Raw genomic sequence first — 25,383 nt, 5'->3', positions numbered from 1 at the left:
AAAGGTCAGAAGTTCAGCATTTTCATCTAAGGGTCAGAAAGTGATTACCAGAATGTCAATCGCTGACTCCTCAACCTCCTTGAAGCATTCTGGGAGTTTTAGTGCATTGTTCTAATGCTAGGCCGTGCTTAGCATAAGCACTCTCTCACAATGTTCAGTGCACATAACCCAGTTTGAAAATGGCTGAAACTGGTTTGAAATAAACCTGGTTGAATGTAGTATCAGACACAGCTGATTTGGCTCAAACAGGGTTATGTAATGTCTGTGGATTGCCCTGAAGTCTCCAGGAATTAGATATACATCTCCAGGAGACTGCTGAGAGTCACCTGGGCAGGGGGGAGGGAGGAATAAATGATAGGGCCTTGAGGACATTATAATAAATATTATATCCTGTTGTCATGAATGATGGCCACCCTAAATACCACATGTACTCAAGGAACCTTGCCTGTCTGTGTCCTTAGACCAACCCAACTGCAACCAAAAACCATAGTAATGTGCATTCCCTTTCCTGAGGTAATGACTCATTAATGTCATTACATCATGTGATAAACCTCCCGTGGGATAGATCCAAACAAGAGTTGGCAACCCTTAATCCCAGCCACCGCTTTGTATGCCTGCGCCTTACTAGCCTCCAAAGATGGCGAGCCCAGCACCCCTCTGGGCAGCCTCGTCCCAGCGCTTTCCTCCCCTCCCAGGTGAAAGAGTGCTTCCTAATACCCCACTCCAACTCCCCTCGCCGCAACTTGAACCCCTTGCTCCCTGTCCTGCCTCGTCCTCACTGAGGACCCTCCAGCTCATGAACGCCGCATGCCCCGGTGTCGGGGGGGGGGGGCACAGCGAGCTCCCGCACGTGCCGGCGGCGCTGTAGGTGGCAGCAGCAAGTGGGGCGCTCCTGCAGGCGGCCACAGCGTTGTCGGTGGCTGGAGGAGAGAATGGCAAGTGCCGACTGCTGGCCCGCGACCAGCAGCAGACGCCACCGAGGCCGGAGTGCCTCCAGACGCCATGGGCGGTGTCAGCAGTGGCAGGGTGGCAAGCGCCCACAGGTGCTACCAGCAGTTTCGATGGCGCTTTTCGGAGGGGGCGCACCGCCACGCTCAGGGAGCGCAGGCGGGGTACGCGTCGCCAGTGCTGAGGCCTGTCCAGCTCCATCCCTTTTGCAACCCGCTTTCACATTCCTCAGGTGTCTGAAGGGTGGAGACGCAGTAAGGGAAGTTTTTAGGGAGGAGGAAAACACTTTCCCACGCGGAGCGGAGCAGGCTGCGGCCGAAGGAGGAACAGGCACCAGGCACCGGGCACCGGGCTCCGGCTCCGACTCCTCCTCCTGCTTCCGCCCGGCGGCCGAGCGGGTTTATATAAGGCTCGGGGGTTTCCGCGTCCTGTGACTGCAGTCAGGTGGTTGCTCCTCCCCTACCCTCCCTTCGTCTGGCGGGGCGGAGCGGCTGCGGCGAAGTTGCCACAAAGTTGCGGGGCTAGGAAGTTTGTGCCGGCGGGATGGCGGGCGGCGGCGGCGGGGCGGCCGAGTGCCGCGAGCATCTCTTCAAGGTGCTGGTGATCGGGGAGCTGGGCGTGGGCAAGACCAGCATCATCAAGCGCTACGTGCACCAGCTCTTCTCCCAGCACTACCGCGCCACCATCGGCGTGGATTTCGCCCTCAAGGTGCTGCACTGGGACAGCAAGACCCTGGTGCGGCTGCAGCTCTGGGACATCGCAGGTAAGGGCCGGCGGCAGGGCTCTCCCGGCGACCGGCCCCCTGCTGGTCTCCGCACCCTCCTGGAGCCGCAGGGTGGCCGTCCCACGGGACACTCCAGTTGTCTGCTACTCCCGTGGTACGAACCCCGCATCTGTGTCCTCTGGTTTTTCTCTTTGAGAGAAAACGGGCAAAACCTCTTTCAAGAGAAAAACAGAAAACATCAAGGCACCAGTATTTGTATCGGTAGAGGACAGAGTAGCAGACAACTGGAGTATCCTCTGTGAAGAGATTTAGCCATTTTCTCTCAAAGGGGAAAAACAGGCCAGAAAGGCACCTGGTTTTGTATCCATAGAGAACAGTCAGGCTGGCCTCTACCGCGGCCACCCTGGTGGTGATCCTGTCTCTCCCATTCCTCTGGTGTCTAAAGGGAAGGGGGTTGTGGGGTGGGACAGAACAAGGAGCAATGGTCTCCTGTTGCAGCCAGGGAAGTTTTTTAGCTAGGAGGGAAAACTTTCCCATGAGGAGGCGAGTGAAGTGCTGGAGCAGGAAACCCAGAGAGCTGGTGGAGTCCCTGAAAAGCATGCGCACCTGGGCAGGCAGCCTCTACCACTGAAAAGCATTCGCTCAACTTCTTCTTTCTTTTGAAAACTTAAAACGGCAGGTCATGCTGCCACCTTTCTTGGGTGTGGGCCGTTTGCTTCAGGTTTTAACATATCCTTGCTTGTTTTGGTTTGGTTAGGAACTGTCTAAGAGCTGGGCTCCAAAAAGAAATGACTTCCACCCCCCAGCATTCTCATGAGGACAAGGCAAAGTAGCTTACGCTGTTAATAACTCCTTTCAGTAGGGCAGTAACTGAACTGCAAAGCTGTTGGTTCAAAAATGGGTAAATCTGGCTCTTCTGCATCTGGCCAGTTTTAGGCTGACTTGAAGTAATGCTCAGAAAAAGCTACCAGCAAAGATCACTTGGCTTGGATCAGGCATGCCCACACTACCTTATCTGGGACCGCATTTATGTGAAGGGCAAATTTGGTCTTTCTGCAGCTTCTGGTGACGCAGTAAGCATTGCTTCATGCTTAAGGTGGTTTGTTTTTTGGTTGTGTGTGGGTTTTTTTTTGTTTTTTTTTTTTTTTAAATGTTCTTAGTCTGTACCAATACAGAAGAGTGTAACTAATCCTCATGCATTTCTTGTTAGATGCATCTAACTTCTAGCTTACTAACCTTGAAAAATGGGGGGGCACCACCTCCAAAACCTGCAGCTGAAATCTTTGCTCACATCCTGCATTAATGTATAGAAGAAAGAAATGCCATCTGGTGCAAACATCATGTTTCTGTTGAGGCATATCTGGTTTGGAGGAATAGGCCAATGATAAGGGTTTTTGCTCTGTCAGCTTGTCTTCTGCTGCTGTGTCAAGTAGCCTTACAAATGTAATGTTACACATTGTTTGCTCTGTTTACTCATCTCTAATCCACTTTGTATGGCACTCTAATCCGGTAATACCTTTTATCATTTAGTTTGTACATAGGCCTTGAGGTTCAGCCAGACCTCTGTTTTCCATCCTCTTCCCAACACTTTTAATGAGCCTTCCTAGGGCTGAGGGACTAAGCTTCAAATTTCACCATTTTAATATGTACTTAACCCCATGAAAGCTGTGTTTTTAACACTTGCCTTCAAAGGGCAGCTTCTGAGTGTTGGCACCTTTCCTGGGAAAAGTAGCTGCTGTCTTACTCCTGATAATACGTTAACCATATAAAATGAGGTAACTACTTGCATAACAACAAATGGTCTTGTCATTCACAACTTCAATTCAGGTACCAAAGCTGTACTTTTTTTTTTTTCCTACTGAATCTATCAGAACTGGGATGCAGGACAAAAGGCTAATGAAGTGAAAACATGAATGAGCAAGGCAACTATTCAGTCAGTGACTCACTCAGGTGACTTTTGAAAAGCAACTACTTGTCAGTGGCTTTGGGTTTCCTAAAATCACATAACTTCTTTTATAGTGGCTAACAGTAGGATGTGGTGATCCTGAGTTCAAGATAAACTGGATAGAGAGAAATAAAGAACTTCTTGAAAGGATGAGCATACGAAAACTTATGCTTTGCATCTCTGGCCTAGTCTGTAAAATGCAAATATATCCTGCCTTCTGCCTGACATCAGACTGACTTCTTTAAAATCACAAGACTGGAAAGGAGGGCAGCGGTGGAAAGGGAGAAGAGGGCAGTGCTGAGAGAAGCAAGGGGGGTGGAGAGAACAACAGAGTAATAAACCTTACTGACGTAAAGCCAATCCAGGTAATGGGATAAGACTCAAAGCAACTACATCATCAAAATGATAGTGAAACAAATAGGTGGTCCCAGTAACTATGTTGATATCACACCTGATCTTTACACTTTTGTTGAAAGGGTTATATTCTGGAGTGGTGACAAAATGGTGCACTTTCCCTGGATGCTGATCATGAATTTTATTGTGTTTGGGTGGCTGTCTCACTAGAAATTTCCTTTAGCTGGTCACTGGCCTTCTCTGTAGTTGTATGTCAATCTTTGGCACCAAAGATTTGGTTTTGGTTATGGTATGACAGCAGAACATCAAAAAAGCTTCTACAGTTGCTGCTAGAAGGACAAAGATTAAAATGTTGTCCACTGTTTAGTTTGTCTCTTATGAATTCCTACACTATTGTATGTACTGCTGTTAACTCCTTGATGGAAAAACTAGTACATAACCCATTACACTAGAACAGAGGGGCTGCACCTGTCACAGATTAGCCCCACACCCTCCCCAAGTGCCACTCCAATCCTCTTCCCTGCCTGATCTGCTTTATTCCCCAGGCTCCCTGTCCAACTTCCTGCCTTGCTTTCTGTTTCCTGCCCTATCTGGTGCTGTGCTGCATGTCTCCTACCTCATCTGCAGCATGCCGCACAGGTGCTGCCCACATACAGAGTTGGGCAACTTGTGGCTAGAGTAAACGTATAGTGATCTTTTTCACTTGACACCAGCTTCTACAGACAATCCTTTTTGTCTTGCTGTCTCACAGATACTAGAAGACACAAGTTGCCTACTTACATGGTTCCCATAATACCTATTGGTGGCTCTTAAACTCTGGCCTATATTGCTCACAAAGATGGCTGCTCTTATGAAATGGAAAACTAAGCCTGTTTCTGTTCTTGGTGTCCATTCTATCAAAGTCACTTCCAGCACACAACAATTTCCACAGCACATCTAGCCTGTTATAGGCCCCTGCAGATCTTCGTGTATCAGTTGGTCTGTATAGGTCGACTATACAATCTTGGTTACGTCATCATCTTGGGAAGGTAGCCTGCAAAAAGTACAGAATTTAAGTGATAAATCTGGCTTGCTTAACTGCTACAGACAGGTTGAAATGGAAAAGAGAAAGCTACTGCTTTAAAAATGACTACAGTAACAGGCCTCCTCATAAATAGAATTAATATTGTATGTCTTCTCAAACCATGGCTTTATCAAAGAGGGTGACTGAGACTCTGAACATGTGATAGTCATTCCCTTTTACTCCTCAGATCAGCTGTCCTCTCGCCTTGTATAATGCGTGTAGATAACTGTGGCTGCCTGAGTGTACCACATAACAACTTTAGACATGGTTTAGGAAACGTAATGCATTAATTACTTTGAGCTCCACTCTCCCTCTCTCTGAAGTGAGTTATGCAAACAGTTGAAAGCAAAAATAAAGGTACATAGTGCTTAAAGTGACTGCATGCTGAAAACTGATGTTAAAACAAAACTGCTTCTAAACTTGAAAGTTTCTTGCAAATTTTGAGCTTGAGGCTTGACTGGGGTGGGCGGGGGGAAAGAGCAGAGGGCTGAAAGTATGATACTAGTCCATTTTTACCAGGGCCTTTTTTTCTAAGCGGAAGACTGAACTGAGGATTCCTTCTCAGTTTCTGAACTTAGAATTGTTGAGAAACTTACTGCCCTTTTAGATGGAGTTCCTTAGCTCTAGGGCTGGATTCTCATTGTTTTCTTGCTGAATGATAACAGTTATTTTATTTATTCATATGGAATATAGCAGTTGAATGACAGAATAACCTATAAACAAGTGCACTGACGGATAATACTAGTGTGACATTTTGGATTTGATATGCATTGCGAAATGTTGTCAGTAGCTTGGTGCAGGTCTTCATTGCAGCCATAAAAATGATAAATAGGACATCTTCCCCCATGGTGGGTGCTATGGTTCAGATATTTCCACAATCATGCTTGGGGTATTTAATAAAATTTCATTTTGTGGTGGGTAGTTCTATCTACCTTGTCCAGTAGAAACCCTCTTCAGTGTTGTCCAGCTCTGTGTTTGGTAAAGTGAAGCTAAGGGGTTTTTAATGTGGGGTCTGTATGTCTGAGGGGGGCTAGGTCATACTTCTAATGTGGCTCACTTCTGAAGTGATCTTTTTGTCTTGGTACTAATTGAAATGAAATAGGGTAGGCTTGCACTTTGCAGAGTAACCAAAGTCAATTTACTTATAATCACAAGCTTTTGAGAGCTGAAGCTTGCTTCATCAAATTCTCAGCTTTGGACCTTTTAGAATTCTCTAGTCTAGAGATGGCCTAGATATAAAGTAGGTACCAGGTCTTTTTCTCAAATTGAGAATAACTTCCCCTGTGTAGGAGAAGAGAGAATGCAAGATAGATTAAGGGAGTGGAAAAAGGTGTATGTGGATTTTTTTTTTTTAATTTTTTTTTTTTTTTTTTTATTTGGTGTACTGAAGGCATTGTGTTGCATGTAGTCACTTAATACTGTAAGTTGCAATCTTTCAAAGGTTACATTTAGTGGATCCTTGATCATGAGAGAGATTTGGAAACCAAATGTCCTGAACTTTCCAAACTTGATCCTGGTATCTTTTAAGGAAAATCTATGCAGTGACTACAAAAGGTATTTTGCCTTTTGGAGGCAAAATCCTAAGGCACACTTAAGTTTAAAAGAATTGAAAAATTCTCTATTGAGATCTGGTAATGTGATTGACCAGGCATTTGCTTTCATATGTCTCTCTATAAATGTAGTTTAACCAGCCTGGTTCTAACAATCCTTAGGAGCATGGAGGGAAGAACTACGACTCATTCTGGTGTGATTTCACAGCATTTAATGAAAGGTGCCTTAAAATTAATTATTTTGTTCCAAGTCTCTTTCAGTGTATGGTGGAGGATATTTTCTTGGGTATTATGCCTTTAATATTAACTTAAAAGCAACTGGCTATTACGATACATCACACTTCTGTGATTGATCACTCTGGAAGGGGACTCTTCAGAGACTTCTGAATTGTAATCTTTCTGGCTATCAGGCTAAATAGGACCTGGTCAGTAAGACGTGTAACTTTAGGATGATCTTTTCTGACACTTCTTAAAGAAATGACTGCTGTTACAACAGTATGTTGGCTGATTTTTAAACTCAGCATGGTATTAAAATACCACCATTCTGCAAAGAAAAAGGCATGGGACTGGGATTGGTCTGCTTTGAAATAAGGTCATTAACTTCACTGGAAGATGATGGTAAAAGCACTATTGTAGTTTAAATGGCTGAAAATACTTGGTATGAATTTTGGTAGCTTGTTATCAGTCTCAAACTTGGATAAAGAAAAATGGATCTAAAACATTAGATGACCAGTATGCTTTAAATAAAACAATACGACTGAAACTTGCCAAACTTTCTCCTAATCTTGCATTTTTTTTTTTTTTTCAAATGCTAAAACTATGCTGAATTCAAACAGATACCTATGCAAAACTTCTGGGTAATGGGGCTCTGAGTTGCTGCAACTTTTTCTATTTTGAGGACTTCAAAGCATTTTGGCAGATGTAAGGAAAGTAACACGGGTGATGAAACTTTATTAGAAGGAATGAGTAACCCAGAGCTGGGAATAAAACCAAAGGAATATATTGCAAAAGGGTTTAGGCACCTGAAGATAACCGACTTAAAGACTTGTCAGGATTTACACAAGTTGCTGTCTCCCTGTGACCCCATGGTTTACAGGGAAGTAGATGCTAGAAATTGGGCCAGTAATACAAAGAAGATGACCTTCATAACCTAAACCTACCTGTGATTTCCCACTCCTCCTCCTCCTCCCCACTATTCCACTGGGGTAAAGGCAAACAGAATGCATTACTCGCTTCACACTACCATATTGGTCAACAACAAAAGTAGATTGTTGGGTAATAAATAGACTTGTGTCAAATCAGTTTGCTTGCTACATGTATATGGAGGGTTACTGTAATAAGGTTTTAAACAGACTTGTAAGTGGAATTGAACATGCATATCCTTAGAATTTTTTTTGGGGGGGGGAGGGGTTCCCTAACAGTTGCATGTTTTAACTTTTGTTCCTCTTGTAAAATCAAGTTGGGAACTTGTGTAATTCAGTCTTTTCAACTCTAGCAAAACTTTATTTATATGCATGCCCTCATTACAGAAGAGTTTTTCAAATATTAAAACTGATCTTGTACAGAGCTGCCTGTCCAGGTCTGCATTCCAAAGCAAGTCTCAAATTCTGCATTTGGTGCCCTTTGTCCTGACATGGGGCTTTGCAAGGTCTAAAGAATTTACTTTCTGCCAAGTAAGGAGATGTAAAGCAAATAGTAAAAGACTCTCTTTTGTCATGTAAATAAAGAAAAGCAATAGAACTTTTATTGGAGATCAGAGAAATCCAGCTATTGCCTGCATGTTCCAAAACTTAATGAATACTTTCACTTGGTTTATAGTAAGGGTTTTAGTATTAAACAAGGTGGAGGGTGCAGGATAGTTGACGTTGCTCTTTTTTTTTTCTGTTTGAGATGAAAGCAGAACTCCCAAGAGTTTTCATATACTTAATCTGGGCTAGACAGTTTCACATGCTAGTCAGTTCAGTGTTCTGGAAAGGAAGTGAACCCATTTGCTATATTCCATTATTAGTTCACCTGTTGATGGCTCTAGTTGAAGAGGTTACGTGAGCTGCCCTGCACTGGTAAACAAACCCACTCAAACTGGAATGGGCGTGAAGAGGCTTCTGTAACCTGTTTTGGGGTGGTGGTGGGGGGAACAAAAAGAGCGTGGAAAAGGCATGACTGCAACTTCTAAATCCACCTGGGAAGAAAAAAAACTACCACTCCCTTCCTTTCTTTTCCTACCCCCAAGCTGGGAAAAACTTGAGGTGTGTATTACATGAGGAAAAAGTTTCTGGACCAGCAGAAACCTTTGCTTGGTGGGTGGGTGTGCATGTGGGGGTATCAGTGATGGCATTCATTCCCACATCTCTAGGAGCTCCCTCCAACCTGGGCCAGCCTTCTGGACCTAACTGTGCGCTATTTTGGGTTGATGCCCTGAGTTCCTTTTGTGGCTCGGGCATTTGGTTTGACCCATCATACCAAGTCCAAACTCGTACATTGCCAAGCCACGTGCCAGGCAGGGCCTGGTACACCACGTCTGGGTTCATGCTGAATCTGGGACTTCAGACCTGAGGTACTTGCCTGTAGTCCAAGGTAAAATCTTCTACCCCCCCCCAAATAAAAGATTGCATATTACATTTTGGGGACATGCTTGTATGTGAGGAAAATACAGGTATTTAAGATAATGGTAATGTTAGCAGGATATACCCTGGCAATGAAAAACACTGAAGCTGTATTTCAGAAGTTGGCTGACTATCTATGGTGTGAATTTCTGCAAGAGCCTCCCAGCAGGACTTGAGGATGACAGGGGAGGGGGGTGGGGCAGGGGCGGTGCTTGCAGGAGTTTAGGAGGAAGGAAGGGGATCATTTCTTGAGGTCTGGGGTGAAAATTAATTGCTAAGGTAAAACTTGTAGGAGTGGAGCATTGTAAGTGTGATTGTCTAGGAAATGTGCAAGCTTCTTCTGTCTTTATATATACAGTTAGTCCAATAAAAGATATTGCCCCCAAAACCTCACTTCTGGTGAGATGATACACGATCAGCTTGTGAAAGGGGATTGTATAGTGTGGTATAGTGACTGAAGACAGTTTTTAATGTTTCAGTGAAGAATGCCTTGCATTCAAAAGTTTCTCTTTTTTTTTTTTTTTTTTCCCCCCCCCCCTTTATTTAATCCCAGCCATGCAGCTGGTCCAAAAAGACATCCCCCTTCCCTAATCCCAAAACCTTGATGCTTATATGAAACAAAGTAACTTACTGTGCTATGGTGGAATACTAGAGCTTTAGTTTTTAATTTGGTATTCTGTAAGGCAGTGGTCTCTAAGAAAACATTAGAACTTCTATTTATATTTATTTTTATCTAAAAAAAATAAGAAATTAAGCTTTACTAATATTAAATATATGGATTGACACTCACTCGGTCTGTATGTCAGACGGTCACATGTCATGTATGGTACACGAGGTATCCTGAGGGAAGAGTGGGAGTTCCACAGTGTGGAGGGGTTGACAGTGGCACTCCTGCTCATTCATTTGCTTTCAGCGTATTGCGACATTATATTGGGGGTGCGTACTCAAATTTTTTACTGATGGGGTGTGCGATCATAAACGTTTGGAGACCACTGTTGTAAGGCACTATGGTATCTCAAATGTCATAATTTTAATGCTATAATCACTTTACATAACACAGTAAAATGAATCCTAATCACTGGAAATGAGGGCAGCTTTCTTAGAATGCCTTTCTCTGTATAAGAATTTTAATAATGCATATGGAAAAATGGCTATAGCTGCCTCTTATGAAGGCAAGCAGTGTAGTTTATGTATAGTGGCATCTTGCATGTTACTGTTATGTGAGAGGATTGCATTCATTTGTTTGTTTTGTTGTGGATTTTTTTTTTTCCTGCTAAATAGCAGATTTAAATTCAGATGTTCATTTACCAAAGTGGCGTATGACTACTACAAATCACTGCAACCTGTGGGGGCTGAGGCGGTGTGGGTGCTACAGCACATGGTTGACAGCCCAGAGGCTGCAAGTCTGAGACCACTTCAGAAGCGCTCATAGTGCAGCCCTGTCAGATTCCAGTGAATCTGCAAACTCTGCTGAATACTTTGTGACAAATGCAAGGAAAGGACTGCAATCTTGTGTATGTTACAAAGGTGTTCATTCACAGCAGTCTTCCTACTTGGAACAACCATTTTTGGCAGGGTATTTTTGTGTTGCATTGCTCCACCACAACTGAGGAAAGTGCCCTGAGCAGAAAACTATAAGCATTACTATGCCAGTCCCTTCTGACTTTATTTAGTGCTTCATGTTTGCACACATTCATTGCTCACTGCAGAGGCTTTTAGGTTCTAAGCAGCAACCGCTGTTGGAATCTCAGAAAGCATTCAAAATTACAAGATGTACTGGCTGTCCCATTACAAGGTTGATCAGGATGCATTAAGTCATTTCTAGAACGATGGAACAAGAATACTGCAGTACATTTTCCTCACACCTTCATTCTGAAGTATGAAGTAGAAAGGTCAAGTGAATTCAAGTGCCACTGCCAAAAGGAATAAATACTTGACATGGATCATCTAAACTTGTATATCTGTCACTCTGCAGAGTGTGGATGATGTCTGTCTTGCATGACTAGTTGTGGGGGCAAGGTAGGTAACTTGGAAATCATTTGTGGACAGCTAGTTTCAGTATATTTCAAGCAGAGAAAGGTATTTTTCAAACTAGAGAGGAAACAACTGGAGAAGTCCTTTTAAACCAGTTTAAATGGGAATTGACTTTGGCAGGCAGTATGGGTGGATCCGGCAATGGGGCTGTGGTCACGGATCCTTCAGGGGTGGTTCACTGATGCAATGAAAAGAGCTCATTACATATTTGTCATAGATGAAGGGGATGTGGCCATAGACTCTCTCTGATCTTGGATGCCAGTGAGCTCTTGGCAGCATGTGCTGTGAACTCTGTGCTCCCCAGTGCAGGGTCTACCCAGCATTCCTGCTTTCAGGTAGTTCCTAAAGCCTGCTGCTCTCTACTCTTTCCCCACCTCCCACTGTTAAATTCAGCATCAGGGAAAGGAGGTACTGCAAGCTTTTGGAGTTGAGTGAAAGCAGAACCTGCACGTTGCCAACTGCTTCCCTCCTTTCCACTGTCGCTGAAATAAGGGGAGGGAGGGGAAGGGAAGGTAAGAGCAAAAGGCAGCAGGCCTCTGGACCTGCTTGAAAGCAGAGGCTCCAGGCAGGGTCTGGACCAAACTACAGTGAACTCATATTGCTTGCAGCACATATGAAACTCCCAGTGCTGTACACAGGGCCTAGCCCAGGGGCAGGCAATTATTTTGGGCAGAGGGCTGCTTACCGAGTTTTGGCAAGCTGTCAAAAGTAGGTAGCCCTGCCCCTTGATGGGTGCCCCTCCCCCTGGTCACTATCTTGTGATTGGAAGTCCCTCCTCTTGCCCCCAGAAGTATTCTTTTCAGCAAGCAGTTTTGCCATCTCAGTACCAAAAAAATATAAATTTATATTCTACAAAGCAAACATCTAAAGCATTCATTCATTTGACTTCAAAAAATATTTTTGTCCTGATTTACATATATTTTTGTAGTGTATATGGAGGTGATTGCACAACAGCTTAAAATGAAGTCATATACCATACTCTTGTACGGTGTATGTGGTTAAGGGCAGGGGATATGCGTGCATGTGTATGGTGAGATGTGAATGTGGGACTCTTCCTATGAACATATGCACACAAACTCTGCCCCTTGGCCTGCACACCCCTGTGCTGGTGTAGTTCTGTGCTCCACAGTCTGGTGATGCAGCCAGCAGGCATGTGGTGCTGGAGTAGGGCCAAGGCAGGAAACTAGCTGGGGGTGGGGCAGGCTCGGCTGCTTAAGCCTGCTCAGGCTCCCTCTGGGTCCTGCTGCCCATGTCTCCTTCCAGCTTTCACATGCAGCCAGAAGCTAATAAATACTAATTTATTAATTTTAGGGGCCCCATGGGCTGGATAGAATGGCCTGGTGGGCTGGATGGCCCACGGGCTATATTTTTTTTGCCTGTCCCTGGCCGAACCAAAGGTGGGTGGGGGTGTGCATTGGGAGGCTACAGCTGTGTCAACACATCACCCCCCCACACATCCTTGTGCAGACAGAACATCTTCACATATGAAGGTAAATGATAAGTTTGGCTCAGTGGTAGTGGTGTGGTATAATTTGGTGATGTTAGAGGAGGAGTCTTGTTGGGATTAGCTAAACAAATCTCTTTGAATTCATTTTTTTAAACAGGTGTTCTCAAGAATGAATAGGAACTAAGTCGTCTTAATGACTGCAGTGCAGATTGTATCTGGTCAGCAAACTCTTAATTTAACTAAGAACTACTTGTTTGGTTATAAACAGCTTTTAACTTGATGTACCTATTGTCTGCATAAAGACAATCTTTCTTGGTAACAAACTTGACCTGGTTAGTTAGAACTTTTGCTTTTTTTGTACAAAAAAGCAAGTTCTATCTCCTCAAAGGGAAAATTCTCTGTATTTATAAACTGGCTTAAATGGGGCAGGGGAAATCCAACAAGAGGCAAGAGGGTCTCCATTTATCTCACAACCATCCTATTTTCTCCTCCTTCTTTTTCCCTGTCCCCATCATGTACTGTTCCACTACTTGTCCTGTTTGTTGCCAGAATTTCTATAATTACCTGAAACTTCCAGATACTTTGTGTTTAGAAAGTATTCTGCTGGCCCAGAACTAAGTAACTAGGAGTTGTGGGATTCCTCAATCCCTCCATGGTATAGAAGACACATTATTCTTTTAACATATTTGTCCTTTCTAAATAGTTGGAAATGATTCTAGACTAGAAGTTGTTGGCAGCCCCTTCATAAGAGGACAGCCTTCCAGTGAACAGGGAAATCATTTGGCAAGTCCATAGATCACTAAGTAGCCTGATTTGGGATCCACATAGAATCCTAGAAAGAAGGACTGGAAAGGCCATACAAGATCATAAAGTCTGGTTCCCTGCCCTGGGCAGGAAGTAATTGGGCTCAAACAAGTTCAACGAAGTATTTGTCCAGCCTCCTCTTAAAGACTTCCAGAGATGGCAGCTGCACCACCTCTGCTGGAAGTGTTCCAGATTCTAGTTACCTGTACAAAAAATAAGTTTTGGTTTTTTCCTTATGTCCAACCAGAACTTTTTCCTTGACTAGCTTGTGTCCATTGGTCCATATCTTCCTGTAGGTGGCTTTTTAGAAAAGATGTTCACCTAGATCCTGGTGTTCTCCCTTGACACATTTTCTGTCAAGTCACCTTTCAGCTTTCTCTTGCTCAGGCTGAACAGTCCCAGATCCCAAAGTCCCTCCTCATAGGGCCAGTCCCCCAGGCCCTTGAGCATGCAGGCGTCCCTTCTCTACACTCTCTTGAGCTTGTCTCCATTCTTCTTGAAGTGTGTTGCCCAGAACTGGACACAATACTCCAGCTGTGGCCTCGCCAATGCCAAATGGAAGGGGATGAGCACCTCTCAGGATCTGTTGGCAACACATCTGATGCAAACCAGAGTTCTCTGTTTTGCTCTGTTGGTGACTTTGTCACACTGGTGGCTCATTCATTGTCTGGTCAATTGTCTCCCCTAGGTCCCTTTCGGATGCAGTGCCAGCTAGTGGACCACCACCCGTTGCATAGATATGGTGAGGGTTCTTCCTACTCAGATGAAGGACCTGGCGTTTGTCCCTGTTGAACCTCATCTGGTTCTGTTCAGGTCCTAGGAACAGCTTGTTCAAAGTCGTCCTGAATCCTTGACTTGTCCTCTGATGTGCCCACTTGTCCCCACAGTTTGGTACTGTCAGTAAACTTAATAATTGCACTTTTCACTCCATCATCCAAGTCATTAATAAAGATATTAAAAAGCATGGGCTCAAGCATTGATTCCTGGGGTACACCAGTGGAAATGGCCTTTTCAGGATGAGGCCGCCCCATTGATCAAGACTCACTGGGATTGGATGCTGAGCCAGTTCCCAACCCACCTCACTAGGTCAGAACTCTCTAACTTAACTGAGAGGATTTCATGGAAAACGGTATCAAAGGCTTTGCTGAAATCTAGGTAGATGACTTCCACCTCCTGTTCATGTCCAGGTGGTTAGTTAACAGATCATAAAAAGACACCAGGTTTGTTAGGCATGCCCTCCCCTCTACAAAGCCATGCTGGTTGCTTCTCTGTACCCCGCCAGATGCAAACTTGTGGGTGACATCCTCTTTGACATCCATGTTTGGTTTGGCTGGGGGTGTGTGAAATAGTTTTCAGAGGAAGGAGTAGATTTTGGCCACGTGGGTCACTGTTCTTTCCCTGCCTCTATTCTGATAATATATCTCTCTGTGTCTTATTGTATATCATAATACCACTGGGGACACTTCAGTGCTCGAGTCTCCCAGGTATTGATTCTAATACTGCAGTTATTTTTCAGGTTGGTCTTTTAAGGTGTCCTTGAATCTCTCCTACCCACCTCTGGAGCAGTGATTTGAGTTGGGAGTATAGGTAGTCAGGCATTCTTATAACATGCCCTGTCCAGCAGACCTGGTGCTATATAAACCTGGCTTCAATGCCGGTGATGCTGGCTTGAGCCAGACCACTGTTGCTTGTTCTTCTGTCCTTCCAGTTGATGTGGAGGATTTTCCAAAGGTCTCGCTGTGATAGTAATGGACAACCTCAGAAACACCTAACAGAACAAGTTTCAGACCCATGTAACAGGGTAGGGATGGTAATGGCTTGGTAAAGAGCAATTTGGTTGGGTCTTGATGTAATGATCACTGAAGACATCCAAAAACAGCACTGGCAAATTTTTATCCTGTGTTGATTACAGTCTTCTCTTTACTACTTTTTGGTGAAAGGTAGCAAGCCCTCCACCCCCAAACAAAACTAAAATGTCATGCCTATTGAATATACTTGGGTGTCATGCCTTCTCCCCCCTCAGGCATTTAGGAAGAAGGTGGCTTTCAGCTGAGGCTTTATGATCACCTTGGTCTTGATTGGAAACACAGCCATGAGTTGATTATGGCCCTAGATCTGATATGTCTGAGCTTTGTGCTCAGTTTACTTCATTAAAAAAACCAAGCTTTTTGTTCCACATTAATCTGCTCTTAGTTTCTTTTCCCTCCCTTGCTGCCTCATAGGAAAGGAAGGGGATGAGCACAGTAGTATTGTATTCAGGTTTGCAATGTTTAGAAGTGTTTAAACTAACAGATGTAATTCCAGTGAAGCTGCAGCAGAACTCCCACCTGAGGCATTCCACAGAATTGCAAAGCTTACTGTTCAATAACTTGTGCTTAAAACAAACTTGGAGCTAGTTTAGACTTAAATTCTAACTATTGAGCTTTATGCCTCTTTATACAGATATTCAGTGAGGAGCAACTTCTGGTTTGAATTTTTTTCTTGTTTCGTAATGCTCTACTACAACTCTCTACTCCAAAGGCATTTTTCCAGTTGAATAGAAAAATCCTGACACAGTACCAACTTCCTGGGGTGAAAGCAGAAGCACTCTTTGACTCGACCTAGCTCTGAAAATCTAAAGGTTGAATAAAGATGTCATTCCCCCCCCCCGCCCCTTTTTACATCTTGATGATTTGCACCTGCATAGAATTGGATAGAAAGTCTCATAAAACAAAACTGGCTGACTGAATCTCTTCCTCTGCAGTAGGGAAGAAGCTCACTGAACAAATGGAAGCCACTATTTCTTGTATAAAAATACATGGCTGTATACTAAAATATTACATTAAAATTTTTGACTTTGTATCACTGGTTTATCTAGAAAACACTGTTTTAGTTGACTCTTGACAATCTTATTGGGAGTTCACCATATGACTTTGAGTAGTTTGACAAATATAAATAGCATAACTATCCCATACTTGTTCTAGCTTATGTATATGGAAGTGCCCACTCTTTCATGAAAACAATAACACGAGTAGATAATGGTGATTTTAAGCAAAAAAAAAAAAAAAATTGGGATACTAATATGCCTGCTTTATGACACACTTTAAGTTATCTTTCAGTTTATGCCCCAGTATCATTTCTAGTTTTTACCAGTGTCAAGCAGTGAATATAGAATTTGCAAAGATGAACAATTTGACAGTTTGCCAGTGCTCAATTCTAGTTGGTGAATTTGAATTTAGAACTTTCCACACAGTAAAATATTTAAGGTTGTGTTTGTTTGTTTGTTTTTTTTTCATACCATCTCTTGTTTCTGGAGAAAATGCTTTGGGGAAGGGATATTCTGTACTCTGGATTGAGTCTCTCCTATAGCAGTTGGATTTTTCTCTTTCAGTGGTACAAAATAAGGAGCCCCAGCAGGCTGTGATAACTCTTTTGAAAGCTAAAACTATAGGAACTAAGTTGATGTCTCCAAGTAACCCTTTTTCAAAGCTCCCATACTTAGTAAGATGTTAAGCAATTCAGTCTTTGTCTTGACTTCAAGTAGATAGCTATAAATAATCAATCCCCTCGGTATCTCTATCCAGATCTTTTATGGATCAGGTCGCATCTGATGTTCCAAATTTAATCAGCTTGTACTTCCAGAATATCAGAATAGAAGAGCCACAGATGTGCAGTAAAGCACAAATGTTCTATTCTGACTCAGTTGCAGGTACTGTGCAACAGAAATGTTTAACTTACTACAACTTGCTCCACAGCTGTCTCTTCCATGCTTGGATTTATTTTCATATAACGTATTCAACATACACAATGCGTTTCGTTACCAGACTGACAGAGGACAAAAAAAAAAAAAGGAGCCTAGACACTACCTCACTTATCGTTAATCCTGACCTCCCTTTCTTGCCCCTGTAAGAACAAGTTTTTTGAGGTGAAGAGATGCTGACAATTCACAGTATCTACTTGAATAGCTGTTGTTTAATTGGAATCTAAATCGAAGAGAAGGTTCCAGGCATCATAGCCATTTTCTATGGGGATGAAATGGAGTTGTCCTAACTGCATGGGAATGGAAAGCATTATTCTGTATTATGAAATTGAGGTTGATCTTCAAATGCATACCTGACTCACAATATAGTGCAGTAACCTAGCCACGAAGTACCAGATGGGAATGCCTGGCAGGAGTGATTTTTCTCTTTTAAAAAAAAAAAAAAAAATCAGTCTCTGGCTTGTGAAGTTGTGTAACTTTATTTCTAGCTACTAATGCAGTCTCCAATTTGTAGTGAAAGGACCAATCTAAGATGGCCCCAAGCTTAGTAACTACTCCTGTAATTACATAATAGGCTGCTAAGCAAGTCTGACTATTAATTCTTTATGCAAGTCAGCTTCAAAACACTTGTTATTAATTCTAATGGGAAATCTGGTGAAGCAATAATGTCAAGACTGTTTTCTAACTAGTGGCTGGATTTGAGGCTATCCAGGGAAATTGCTTAAAAAGATACATCTTGGCCTAGATACAAAAAAACATGGTCACTAAATGTGTTGTTGTTAAAATGAGGCCAAATGTGATCCAGAAATCTTTACTGTTTTCAGTGGTTTGTGCCTTTTTTAAAAAGAGGACCTCTTTTTCCTTTTGTGGGGAGTTGATCAAACTGGTCCCATTTTCTTCTCACTTCTGGCCAGTGTTCTAGACTTCTAAATATTAAATGGCTGTCTTTGCCTAAAAGTTGGAATTCTATTTAGTAACAAACTGTGCCACAACATATCAGCTAACAATGTATTTCAGTCCCCTGATACAATATTGTCTAGGGGTAGAAAATTTTTTTTTTTTTTTTTTTTAATGGCCATAAACCATCTGGAACCAACTTCCTAGGGAAGTGGTCCTTGCCCCTACCTCGGGCAAATTCAGAAAAGGTTAGATGATCACCTGTCTGGGGTCTTGTGAACCCAGCATTTATTCCTGCCTGTGGCAGGGGGTCAGGCTAGATGATCTGATCAGGTCCCTCCTGACCTAGCTACTATGAACACACCATGCACAGGAGTATTACAGTGTCTGCTCATCACTGCTGAGCGTGCCTTGCTGTGTTTTGGCTGCTTTCCAGCATGCTGGAGGAAAGATGGGAGATGGGACTTGAGAAATTGGAAGACGCTAATCTTGCTTAAGTAGAAATCTATGGTGTGGTCTGTAGGCTTTAACTGAACTAGGTCTCTCATGAGTGGGTCTGTACAAACTCTTTGACCAGTGTTAACGCAAAAAGGAGAGGATTTTGAGCGTTGCTCTTAAACAGTTGTCAAAACTAAAGTTGGCTTATCAAAGCCAAGGCTGAACTAGCAACTATCTTCCCAGGGCAGGAAGTCTGTTCACAAAAGACTAAATTTGTCTGCTGCTGCTAATTTAAATAAGTGAAATTGATTTAGTTCCTGTGCTCTCAAGATTACAGGTGGTGATGCGTTTTTTTTTTTTCCTGGTAGTTACATGGCAATGCTGGTGGGGGAAGAAATATTGTGCGTGTATGTATAGATGTGGATATATCATGATGAGGGATTAACTCATACTTGAGCTGTTTGAAAACTTTAGAGTCTCGACAAACGGAACAGAATGGTCCAGATGCATGGAATTTGTCTCCAAACTCCCCCTGAGCCATCTTTCTTTCAATACAGCTGGCTCTTTTATCACTTCAACAGAAGCAGGGTCTGTCTAATAACAAGCTTCCTCTAAATCCTTATTGTACGATCTCCTGCAGCCCTTTTTACAAGAACATAAGAACTGGCACTTATTGGGTCTTACCCAGTATTCTGTCTCTCAGTGGCAGAGTAAATGCTTAAAGGGAGAATGAACGGGGTATGACCAGGACTTTTTTCCCCGCTGTCCCTCTCATTTGCAGTCTCCAGCATTTAGTAAGTTCTGATTTGTAGTCTGTACCTCGTAACTCTCATGGTCAATACGTACTGATACCCCTTTCCTCTCAGAAAGTTCAAGCCCTCTTTTATAAATTGGGTTCAGCTGCCAGCTACCACAACATCTTATGGCAAAACATTCCATACTTCAATTGCATGCTTGGAGGGGGGGAAGTTCCTTTTAGTTTTGTTCGGTTTTTTTTTTTTTTTTTAAATGAAACTAGTAAGTTTGACCCCCTAGTTCTTGTAGCTTGCTTACTCTCTCAATGCCTATTTTACTTTCACCATTTAATATTTTTTTGTAAACCCTTACCACTTTTTCCCAACTGATTAGACCTAGTCTGTCCCCAGATGGAAACTCTTTCATACTACTGATCTTCCTTGCTGCTCTTCTCTACCTTCTCTAATTCTTCTGTATCGTTTTGAGGTGTGGGGACCAAAATTGGCCATTTTATTCCAGGTATGCATGCATCATGAAGCTTTATAAATGACCATAACAATACTTTGTTTTGCTTACAACTCCTAATAATCCCTAACATCTTGGACTGTGTGTAGATGAAACAAGGGGGGAGTGTGCAGGATGCTTTAAAGTGGGCTAATTGCTTTTGCACTGCTTTAATGGTCTTAGTGTTTGCATGCCTTGGCGGTGTATTGTGTATTAATTCCAGCTGCTGTAAGAAATTTGGCTGCATAATGTGCCTTAAATGACTTGAGGTGCAGCAAATTAAAACTCCTTAAAGGAGTTTGATGCTCCTACAGCTATGGAGTGAAACACCGGGCTCTGTGCAGTTCCGGGGCTCTGCAGGAAGCCCACCAGGTAGCCTGGCAGCAGCCTGGGAAAGCAGGCTCTGCCCAAGAGAAGTGGCAAGTCTGATCTTCCTTCCCCTGGAGATCTGCCTGCGCTGTGCTGAGTACTCCTTCTGCAGCTGTGGTGCTCCCCCTGAGCTGAATGCTTGCACAGGGAACACTGTCCACTGGCAGCTTGCCTTACCTTCCTCTCTGGTAGAGGGGGGAAGTCAGTGGGGTGTGTGCACAACACAGGTGTTTTAATTGGCCCTAAATTGAGTCTGGTCTTTTAAAAAACCTACTGATTCAATTTAGAGTCCTTGGTTTCAGCTATGTGCTTCCTTGTTTGACTGTCTATTGGCTGCTGAGCACTGAGCTGATGTTTTTAGCAAACTAACTCCTAGATCTTTCTTGTCTGGTAATGGCTAATGTAGAGCTGAACATGGTAAAAGCCTGACTTGTATTTAAGCCTGACTTTTATATTTAAGCTGGGTAACTGCAGTTGCATGTACATGATGCATTTACTGCAGAGCTGCCTAATTAGACACTGAGATTTTACTGAGGAGCTAGTCTCCAGCCCTATTAGGCTGTGGTTAATTAATTAACTCTGCTGTAGATTAGTACTTGTAAATACAAGTAGTATTCTGTGGTGGTGGTCTTTACTGCTTAGCAACGCATGTAGTAGGGTTGTGCAAAGCTTCAGTTGCTTTTTCTTTAAGTCCCATGCTCACTGGCTGCAGCAGTGGGAATCAAGGCCTCTGAGGGCTCACTGAAGGGCCCCCCTGTGCAGTGGAGGGCAGCAGAGATTGCCCCAGCTGCCCCGTGGCATGGGTACAGTAGAGCGTGGCAGGGTGCTGCACGCCTTCTGGGAGCCGGAGCTGGCTGAGTAGTACCAGGCTCTGGCTGACTGCTGGAGCTGCCCCAGCTCCTAGATGGTGCATGGCACCTGCATCAAGCTTGGGGTGGGGGGCGATCCCTGCTGTACAGGGTGGTTCTGCCATGAGTCCTCTGAGACCCTGATTGCTGCTGCCAGAGCCAGTGAGTATAGGGCTTAAAGTGCTGGGGGGCTGGACAGGGCAGCTGTGGGGGCTTCTCCTGCGGCTCCCCCTGCCCAAAAAGAAGCAGGCACAGCCAGAGGAGCTGTAGGAGAACCTGTAGCCACCTGGCTATGACTGCCTCTCCCTGGAAATTTGGTGCCAATTTTGGATTGGCTGTTTTTTTTTTCCCTGATTTTTAGCAGAATCAGATGGGGACAGGTTTGAATTGCTGTCCTCCAAATTGGCCGAATCCAAATCTGAACCAAATACTTCCCTATTAGCACAGGCCTAATGTGTGCCACTGGTGGGGCTGGCTGGGGCATGAGGGTGCTTCAGTATAAGGGCTGCATAGTGCAGCTAGCCCTGTACTATGCCCCAGCCAGCCCCTCCACAGTACATGCATAAACACAGCACCTGGGAGCAATAAACTCTGGTATGGTATGTGCCACAGTTTATTGCCTTGCATTAACTGTATATGCAGAAATGCTGTGTGTGCCTTTAGTTTTTGTGAAAGAGGTTTTCCTCTGAACTGACTTGGCATGGTGGCAAAATGAGTGGAGGGAACCTGGCTCCTGGGCTTACTATCCATCATGGTTAGATGGTGGGGAAGGTAGTTTTGGAAGGTCTCGTAAGGGGAGATGTAAAAGAGAAATTCCTGGAGTATACTGGGAATGCTGCCATCCATGATACTTACGGGTTCCCTTACTTACCTAAGGGAGGTGAGCTAGGGGGACATGAGTCTTATCTGGTATTGAAAGTGCTGGAATATATAATCTGAGGAAAGTAAGGGTACACTAAAACAGTGGACTTGTATTTGAGACAAGGATTCAACTTCCAGTCTTGCAAGTAGCATCTTGCTGAGCTGTAGAAGTCATTTATGCCTAGATCTGCGGAGACATTTAAGTGCCTGACTCCTAAATGGACTCTTTAAGTGCTTGAGAGTTGGGCAGCAAAGTAACTTGCAGCCTCTGGGCCTTAGTCTCTCTACATCTTTAAAACCAAATATTCTCTTTTCTGCTGCTTAAGGTCCAAATATCACAATGGCCAGAAAACGGCGAGTAAAAGGGCCTGGGCAGGAAGCAGGTGCTGACTAGCCAAAGCTCTGTCTCCTCTGCTACTTAGTGGAGGTGATGAAAGCAGGAGTTCTGTAACCTGAATATTCAAATCTCTGGGACATAATCTTTCTTACAACTTGTTAAGGTGGTGGTGGTGGGGGGAAACCTACTAAAAAAATTCTATCTCCTTTAGATAAAAGGAGATAAAATTGCTTTTAGATGGAACATCTGCAATAGTCCAGTATTTGAATATCTAATTTTCCTGTATATTTGAACAAAGCTAATTTGTTCAATGAATGTCATACATCTCTTTAGCTTCTGTGCTGATTTGCAGTACTTTTGAATGATCATTCTGGCCCTGAGGTAGGAGCTTGCTGAAAGTTCAAATTAACAAGCTCCCAGGTTACAAGGACTCAGTCGATCAGACTTTGACTTCATTTGAATTATTTACCCAGTAATCAGCCCACCAAGCCAAGAAGCATTGAATTCTTGCCATGGGGCTCCCCACAGGTCCAGAAATTTGGCAGCAGGGTATTAGTAGCAGTATTGCTTCCTGCAGCTCTGGGAGCCAGCCCCATGGCATAAATTCAGTGTTAAGATCTTGGACCCATGGGAAGCCCCAGAGTCCAGCAGACATGGCCCTAGCATGCAGCTGTAGCCCTAGCATATGACCCCAGTTGCACCCTAATCTGCCCTTGATAACTGTAAATTTGAGGGGTTTTTTTATGCATTTGACAGCAATATGTATGTAGCTTTGCTATTCCTTTCCTCTTACGGGTCTTGCCCAGCAACAGCGTTGGGGGAGACTGGAAGATTTGTTTAAAGGAAGTCACGGCAATAAAACCATTGGCAGGAAAAGTACAGAAACTTAAGTATGCTCTGTGATCTGGTCTTTTCTGAAAGACTTAGCTACAAGCTTAGGAGAAAATACCTGTACGCAAGATGCTCAACACAGCTGGTTTTTATGGGCTGGTGCTGGATCTGGACCAGCCGTGAAAATTCTGAAGTGCAGATCAGGCCACTGACTAATCATTTGGTGCATAATATGGTATGTGCTTGGAGAGGGGCAGGGCAGCAGTAGCAGCAAAGGGGAAAGTTTCAATTGGCAATAATTATTAAATGCCTACTTTGAATTGTATAGTATGTAGATTGAAGGTTGTTTGAAATGACTGGACCTTGAAGGGGGTCCAGCATTCATAGTTTAGTTTAGTGTTACACAATGCAAGGAAATGTCTCTTAACTGACAGGATGTTCCTGTCACTCTGTGCAATCTATATCAAAGGCAAGGACTTGACCAACTTTCTCAATATCAGTGACTAAGAAGCTTCTCCTTGGAGCATGGTTTTGGTGAGAAATATGAACAACCTTTGTAGGACCAGAAGTAACTGCTTTTCTCCCTGCAGGAATACAATGTCACTTCTGCATCTGGAGGGTAATTCAGCCTGTATGTTTTGAAAATTTGAGTCCTAAATGTTAACTGAACAATGGCATGCTGGTGCTATGACCTGGTTGCTGCTACTCTTTCCTGCCAGCAGGGTGAAGTGGAGGAAGGGTAGACTCCTGGCTGTGGTGTGATGTGGACAAAGTTTTTGCCACAATAGCCCCAGCTCCACAAACTGCATCCAGTGGTTCTGGGAGATGGATCCAATCAGTAGGGCATAAATTGTCAATCCCTGGACTAGACCACTGGTTCATGGCTGGGGAGCCGTGAGCAGGCTTTCAGGAGGACCATGTCTGGCATGGGGAGGAGCTGCCTCAGCTCCCTGGGGCTGAGGTGAGTCGCAGTGCAGGGACAGGCCCACCCCGCCCGGCCCGCAGCTTCTATCTTGTGGATGGTGCTACAGGTGGGTGGGCAAGGCCCTACACTGCTGCTGCTCAGGTGCATGGGGTCCCAGGCCTCCCTGACAGCTGCACGCAGGGCTGTGCAGGTTGTACTGGGGAGCTGGGCAGTTGTTGTGGCACAGGTGGGCTGTGGAGATTTTGTAGCATGCTGAAGGGGTGGGGTGGAGGAGAACTTGGGAATAGAAAAAAGGTTGAGAACCCCTGGCCTAAATTCTCCCCTGTGAGTCCTTCCAACTCTGATTCTGTTCCTAAAACTAGCCATTCAAATCAAGAGCCAAACTTAAACCCTATTCTGATCTGTCTTTAAATGCTCACTATGTGACGAGGACAGCACAATCCCAAGAGTCCAGGCTGGGGGTTTAACATCCAAAATGTCACTTATGGAAGCCAACTGCTTTGTTTTATTTCTCTTTCTTGATTTCTTCTCTTTGCAGCAGTGCCCTCCCCCTCCCCCCCCCCTTATCCTTTGTATTAAATGATGTCACTGGCTTCTATTTGGTTCCCTACCTGCCAAACCGGAGTTTGCCTGTCCAAGCAAGTCAGTCTATAAGATGTCACATGCATGCTGCATACGATTTTTGCAGTGACCTATGACTCCATCTAATGGGTGTGAACAGGATCTTTCTTTGGCTATTCTATCCTATTTAAATGATGCCTACTTAAGTAATAAAGCATATTGCAAATCAAGTACTGCAGTTGTTTGTTATCTGAGGATGTATATTAAGCATGAAAATACATTACCAGACCCAAAATATTATGTACTAGTTAATGTGTCATTTTGGTAGTAAAAAAAAGGGGCTTTGTCCCCCTCTATGCATTTTTTAATTTGACTTTTAACTGTTTCTACTTTTGGTTATAGCTGAGCTTCCTGAGAACTGAAGAATGAGTTTAAAAAAAAAAAAAAAAAAGTAACGAATGGCTTTGTGCTAGTTGTCAGGGTCTGGACACTTTTTTTTTTTTAGTGGTTGCTACACTAATACTATTTCCTTTTGACCATGACATTAAAAGTTCCCTGCAGCTTGTTTCCTGGAAAGGAAAACTTGAGGGACAAGACTTTTTTGAGGTGCGGGGAACTGGTGATGGGAAGAGAGAGAGATCACCACAGTGATAGAGAATTTAAACTCAGCATTACACTTCATTTAAAATTTGCCCTCACTGTTTTTGGCTCAGTGACACATTTAAAATGTGTGCCCACTGCATGGTTGTAATAATCATTTATAAGGCTGTCTAGTTGTAGAGAAGTAGCACAGCAGAAGAGGGAAACTTAGATGTCAGGAGAGGGGGGAGGACACGGCACAGTGGGGTTTATTAGACCTTGGATGT

The 25,383-nt window shown here is 43.7% G+C and overlaps 1 protein-coding gene across 1 annotated transcript in view; it reads left to right on the top strand.

The window, feature by feature from the left end:
• The first annotated feature begins 1,440 nt into the window (after positions 1-1,440).
• Positions 1,441-25,383, top strand: part of RAB32 (RAB32, member RAS oncogene family) — a 44,198-nt gene continuing 20,255 nt past the window's right edge. Inside the window, exon 1 of the mRNA XM_019550122.1 lies at positions 1,441-1,711. Within this exon, the coding sequence (XP_019405667.1) occupies positions 1,492-1,711 (220 nt within the window). The 5' untranslated portion in view covers positions 1,441-1,491. The remainder of the gene's footprint in view (positions 1,712-25,383) is intronic.

This window comes from Crocodylus porosus, unplaced genomic scaffold, assembly GCF_001723895.1.
Source record: "Crocodylus porosus isolate Cpor-Errol unplaced genomic scaffold, CroPor_comp1, whole genome shotgun sequence".
Lineage (NCBI taxonomy): Eukaryota > Metazoa > Chordata > Crocodylia > Crocodylidae > Crocodylus > Crocodylus porosus.
Note: the sequence above shows the minus strand (reverse complement) of the source record. Positions and strands in the feature narration are given on the sequence as shown.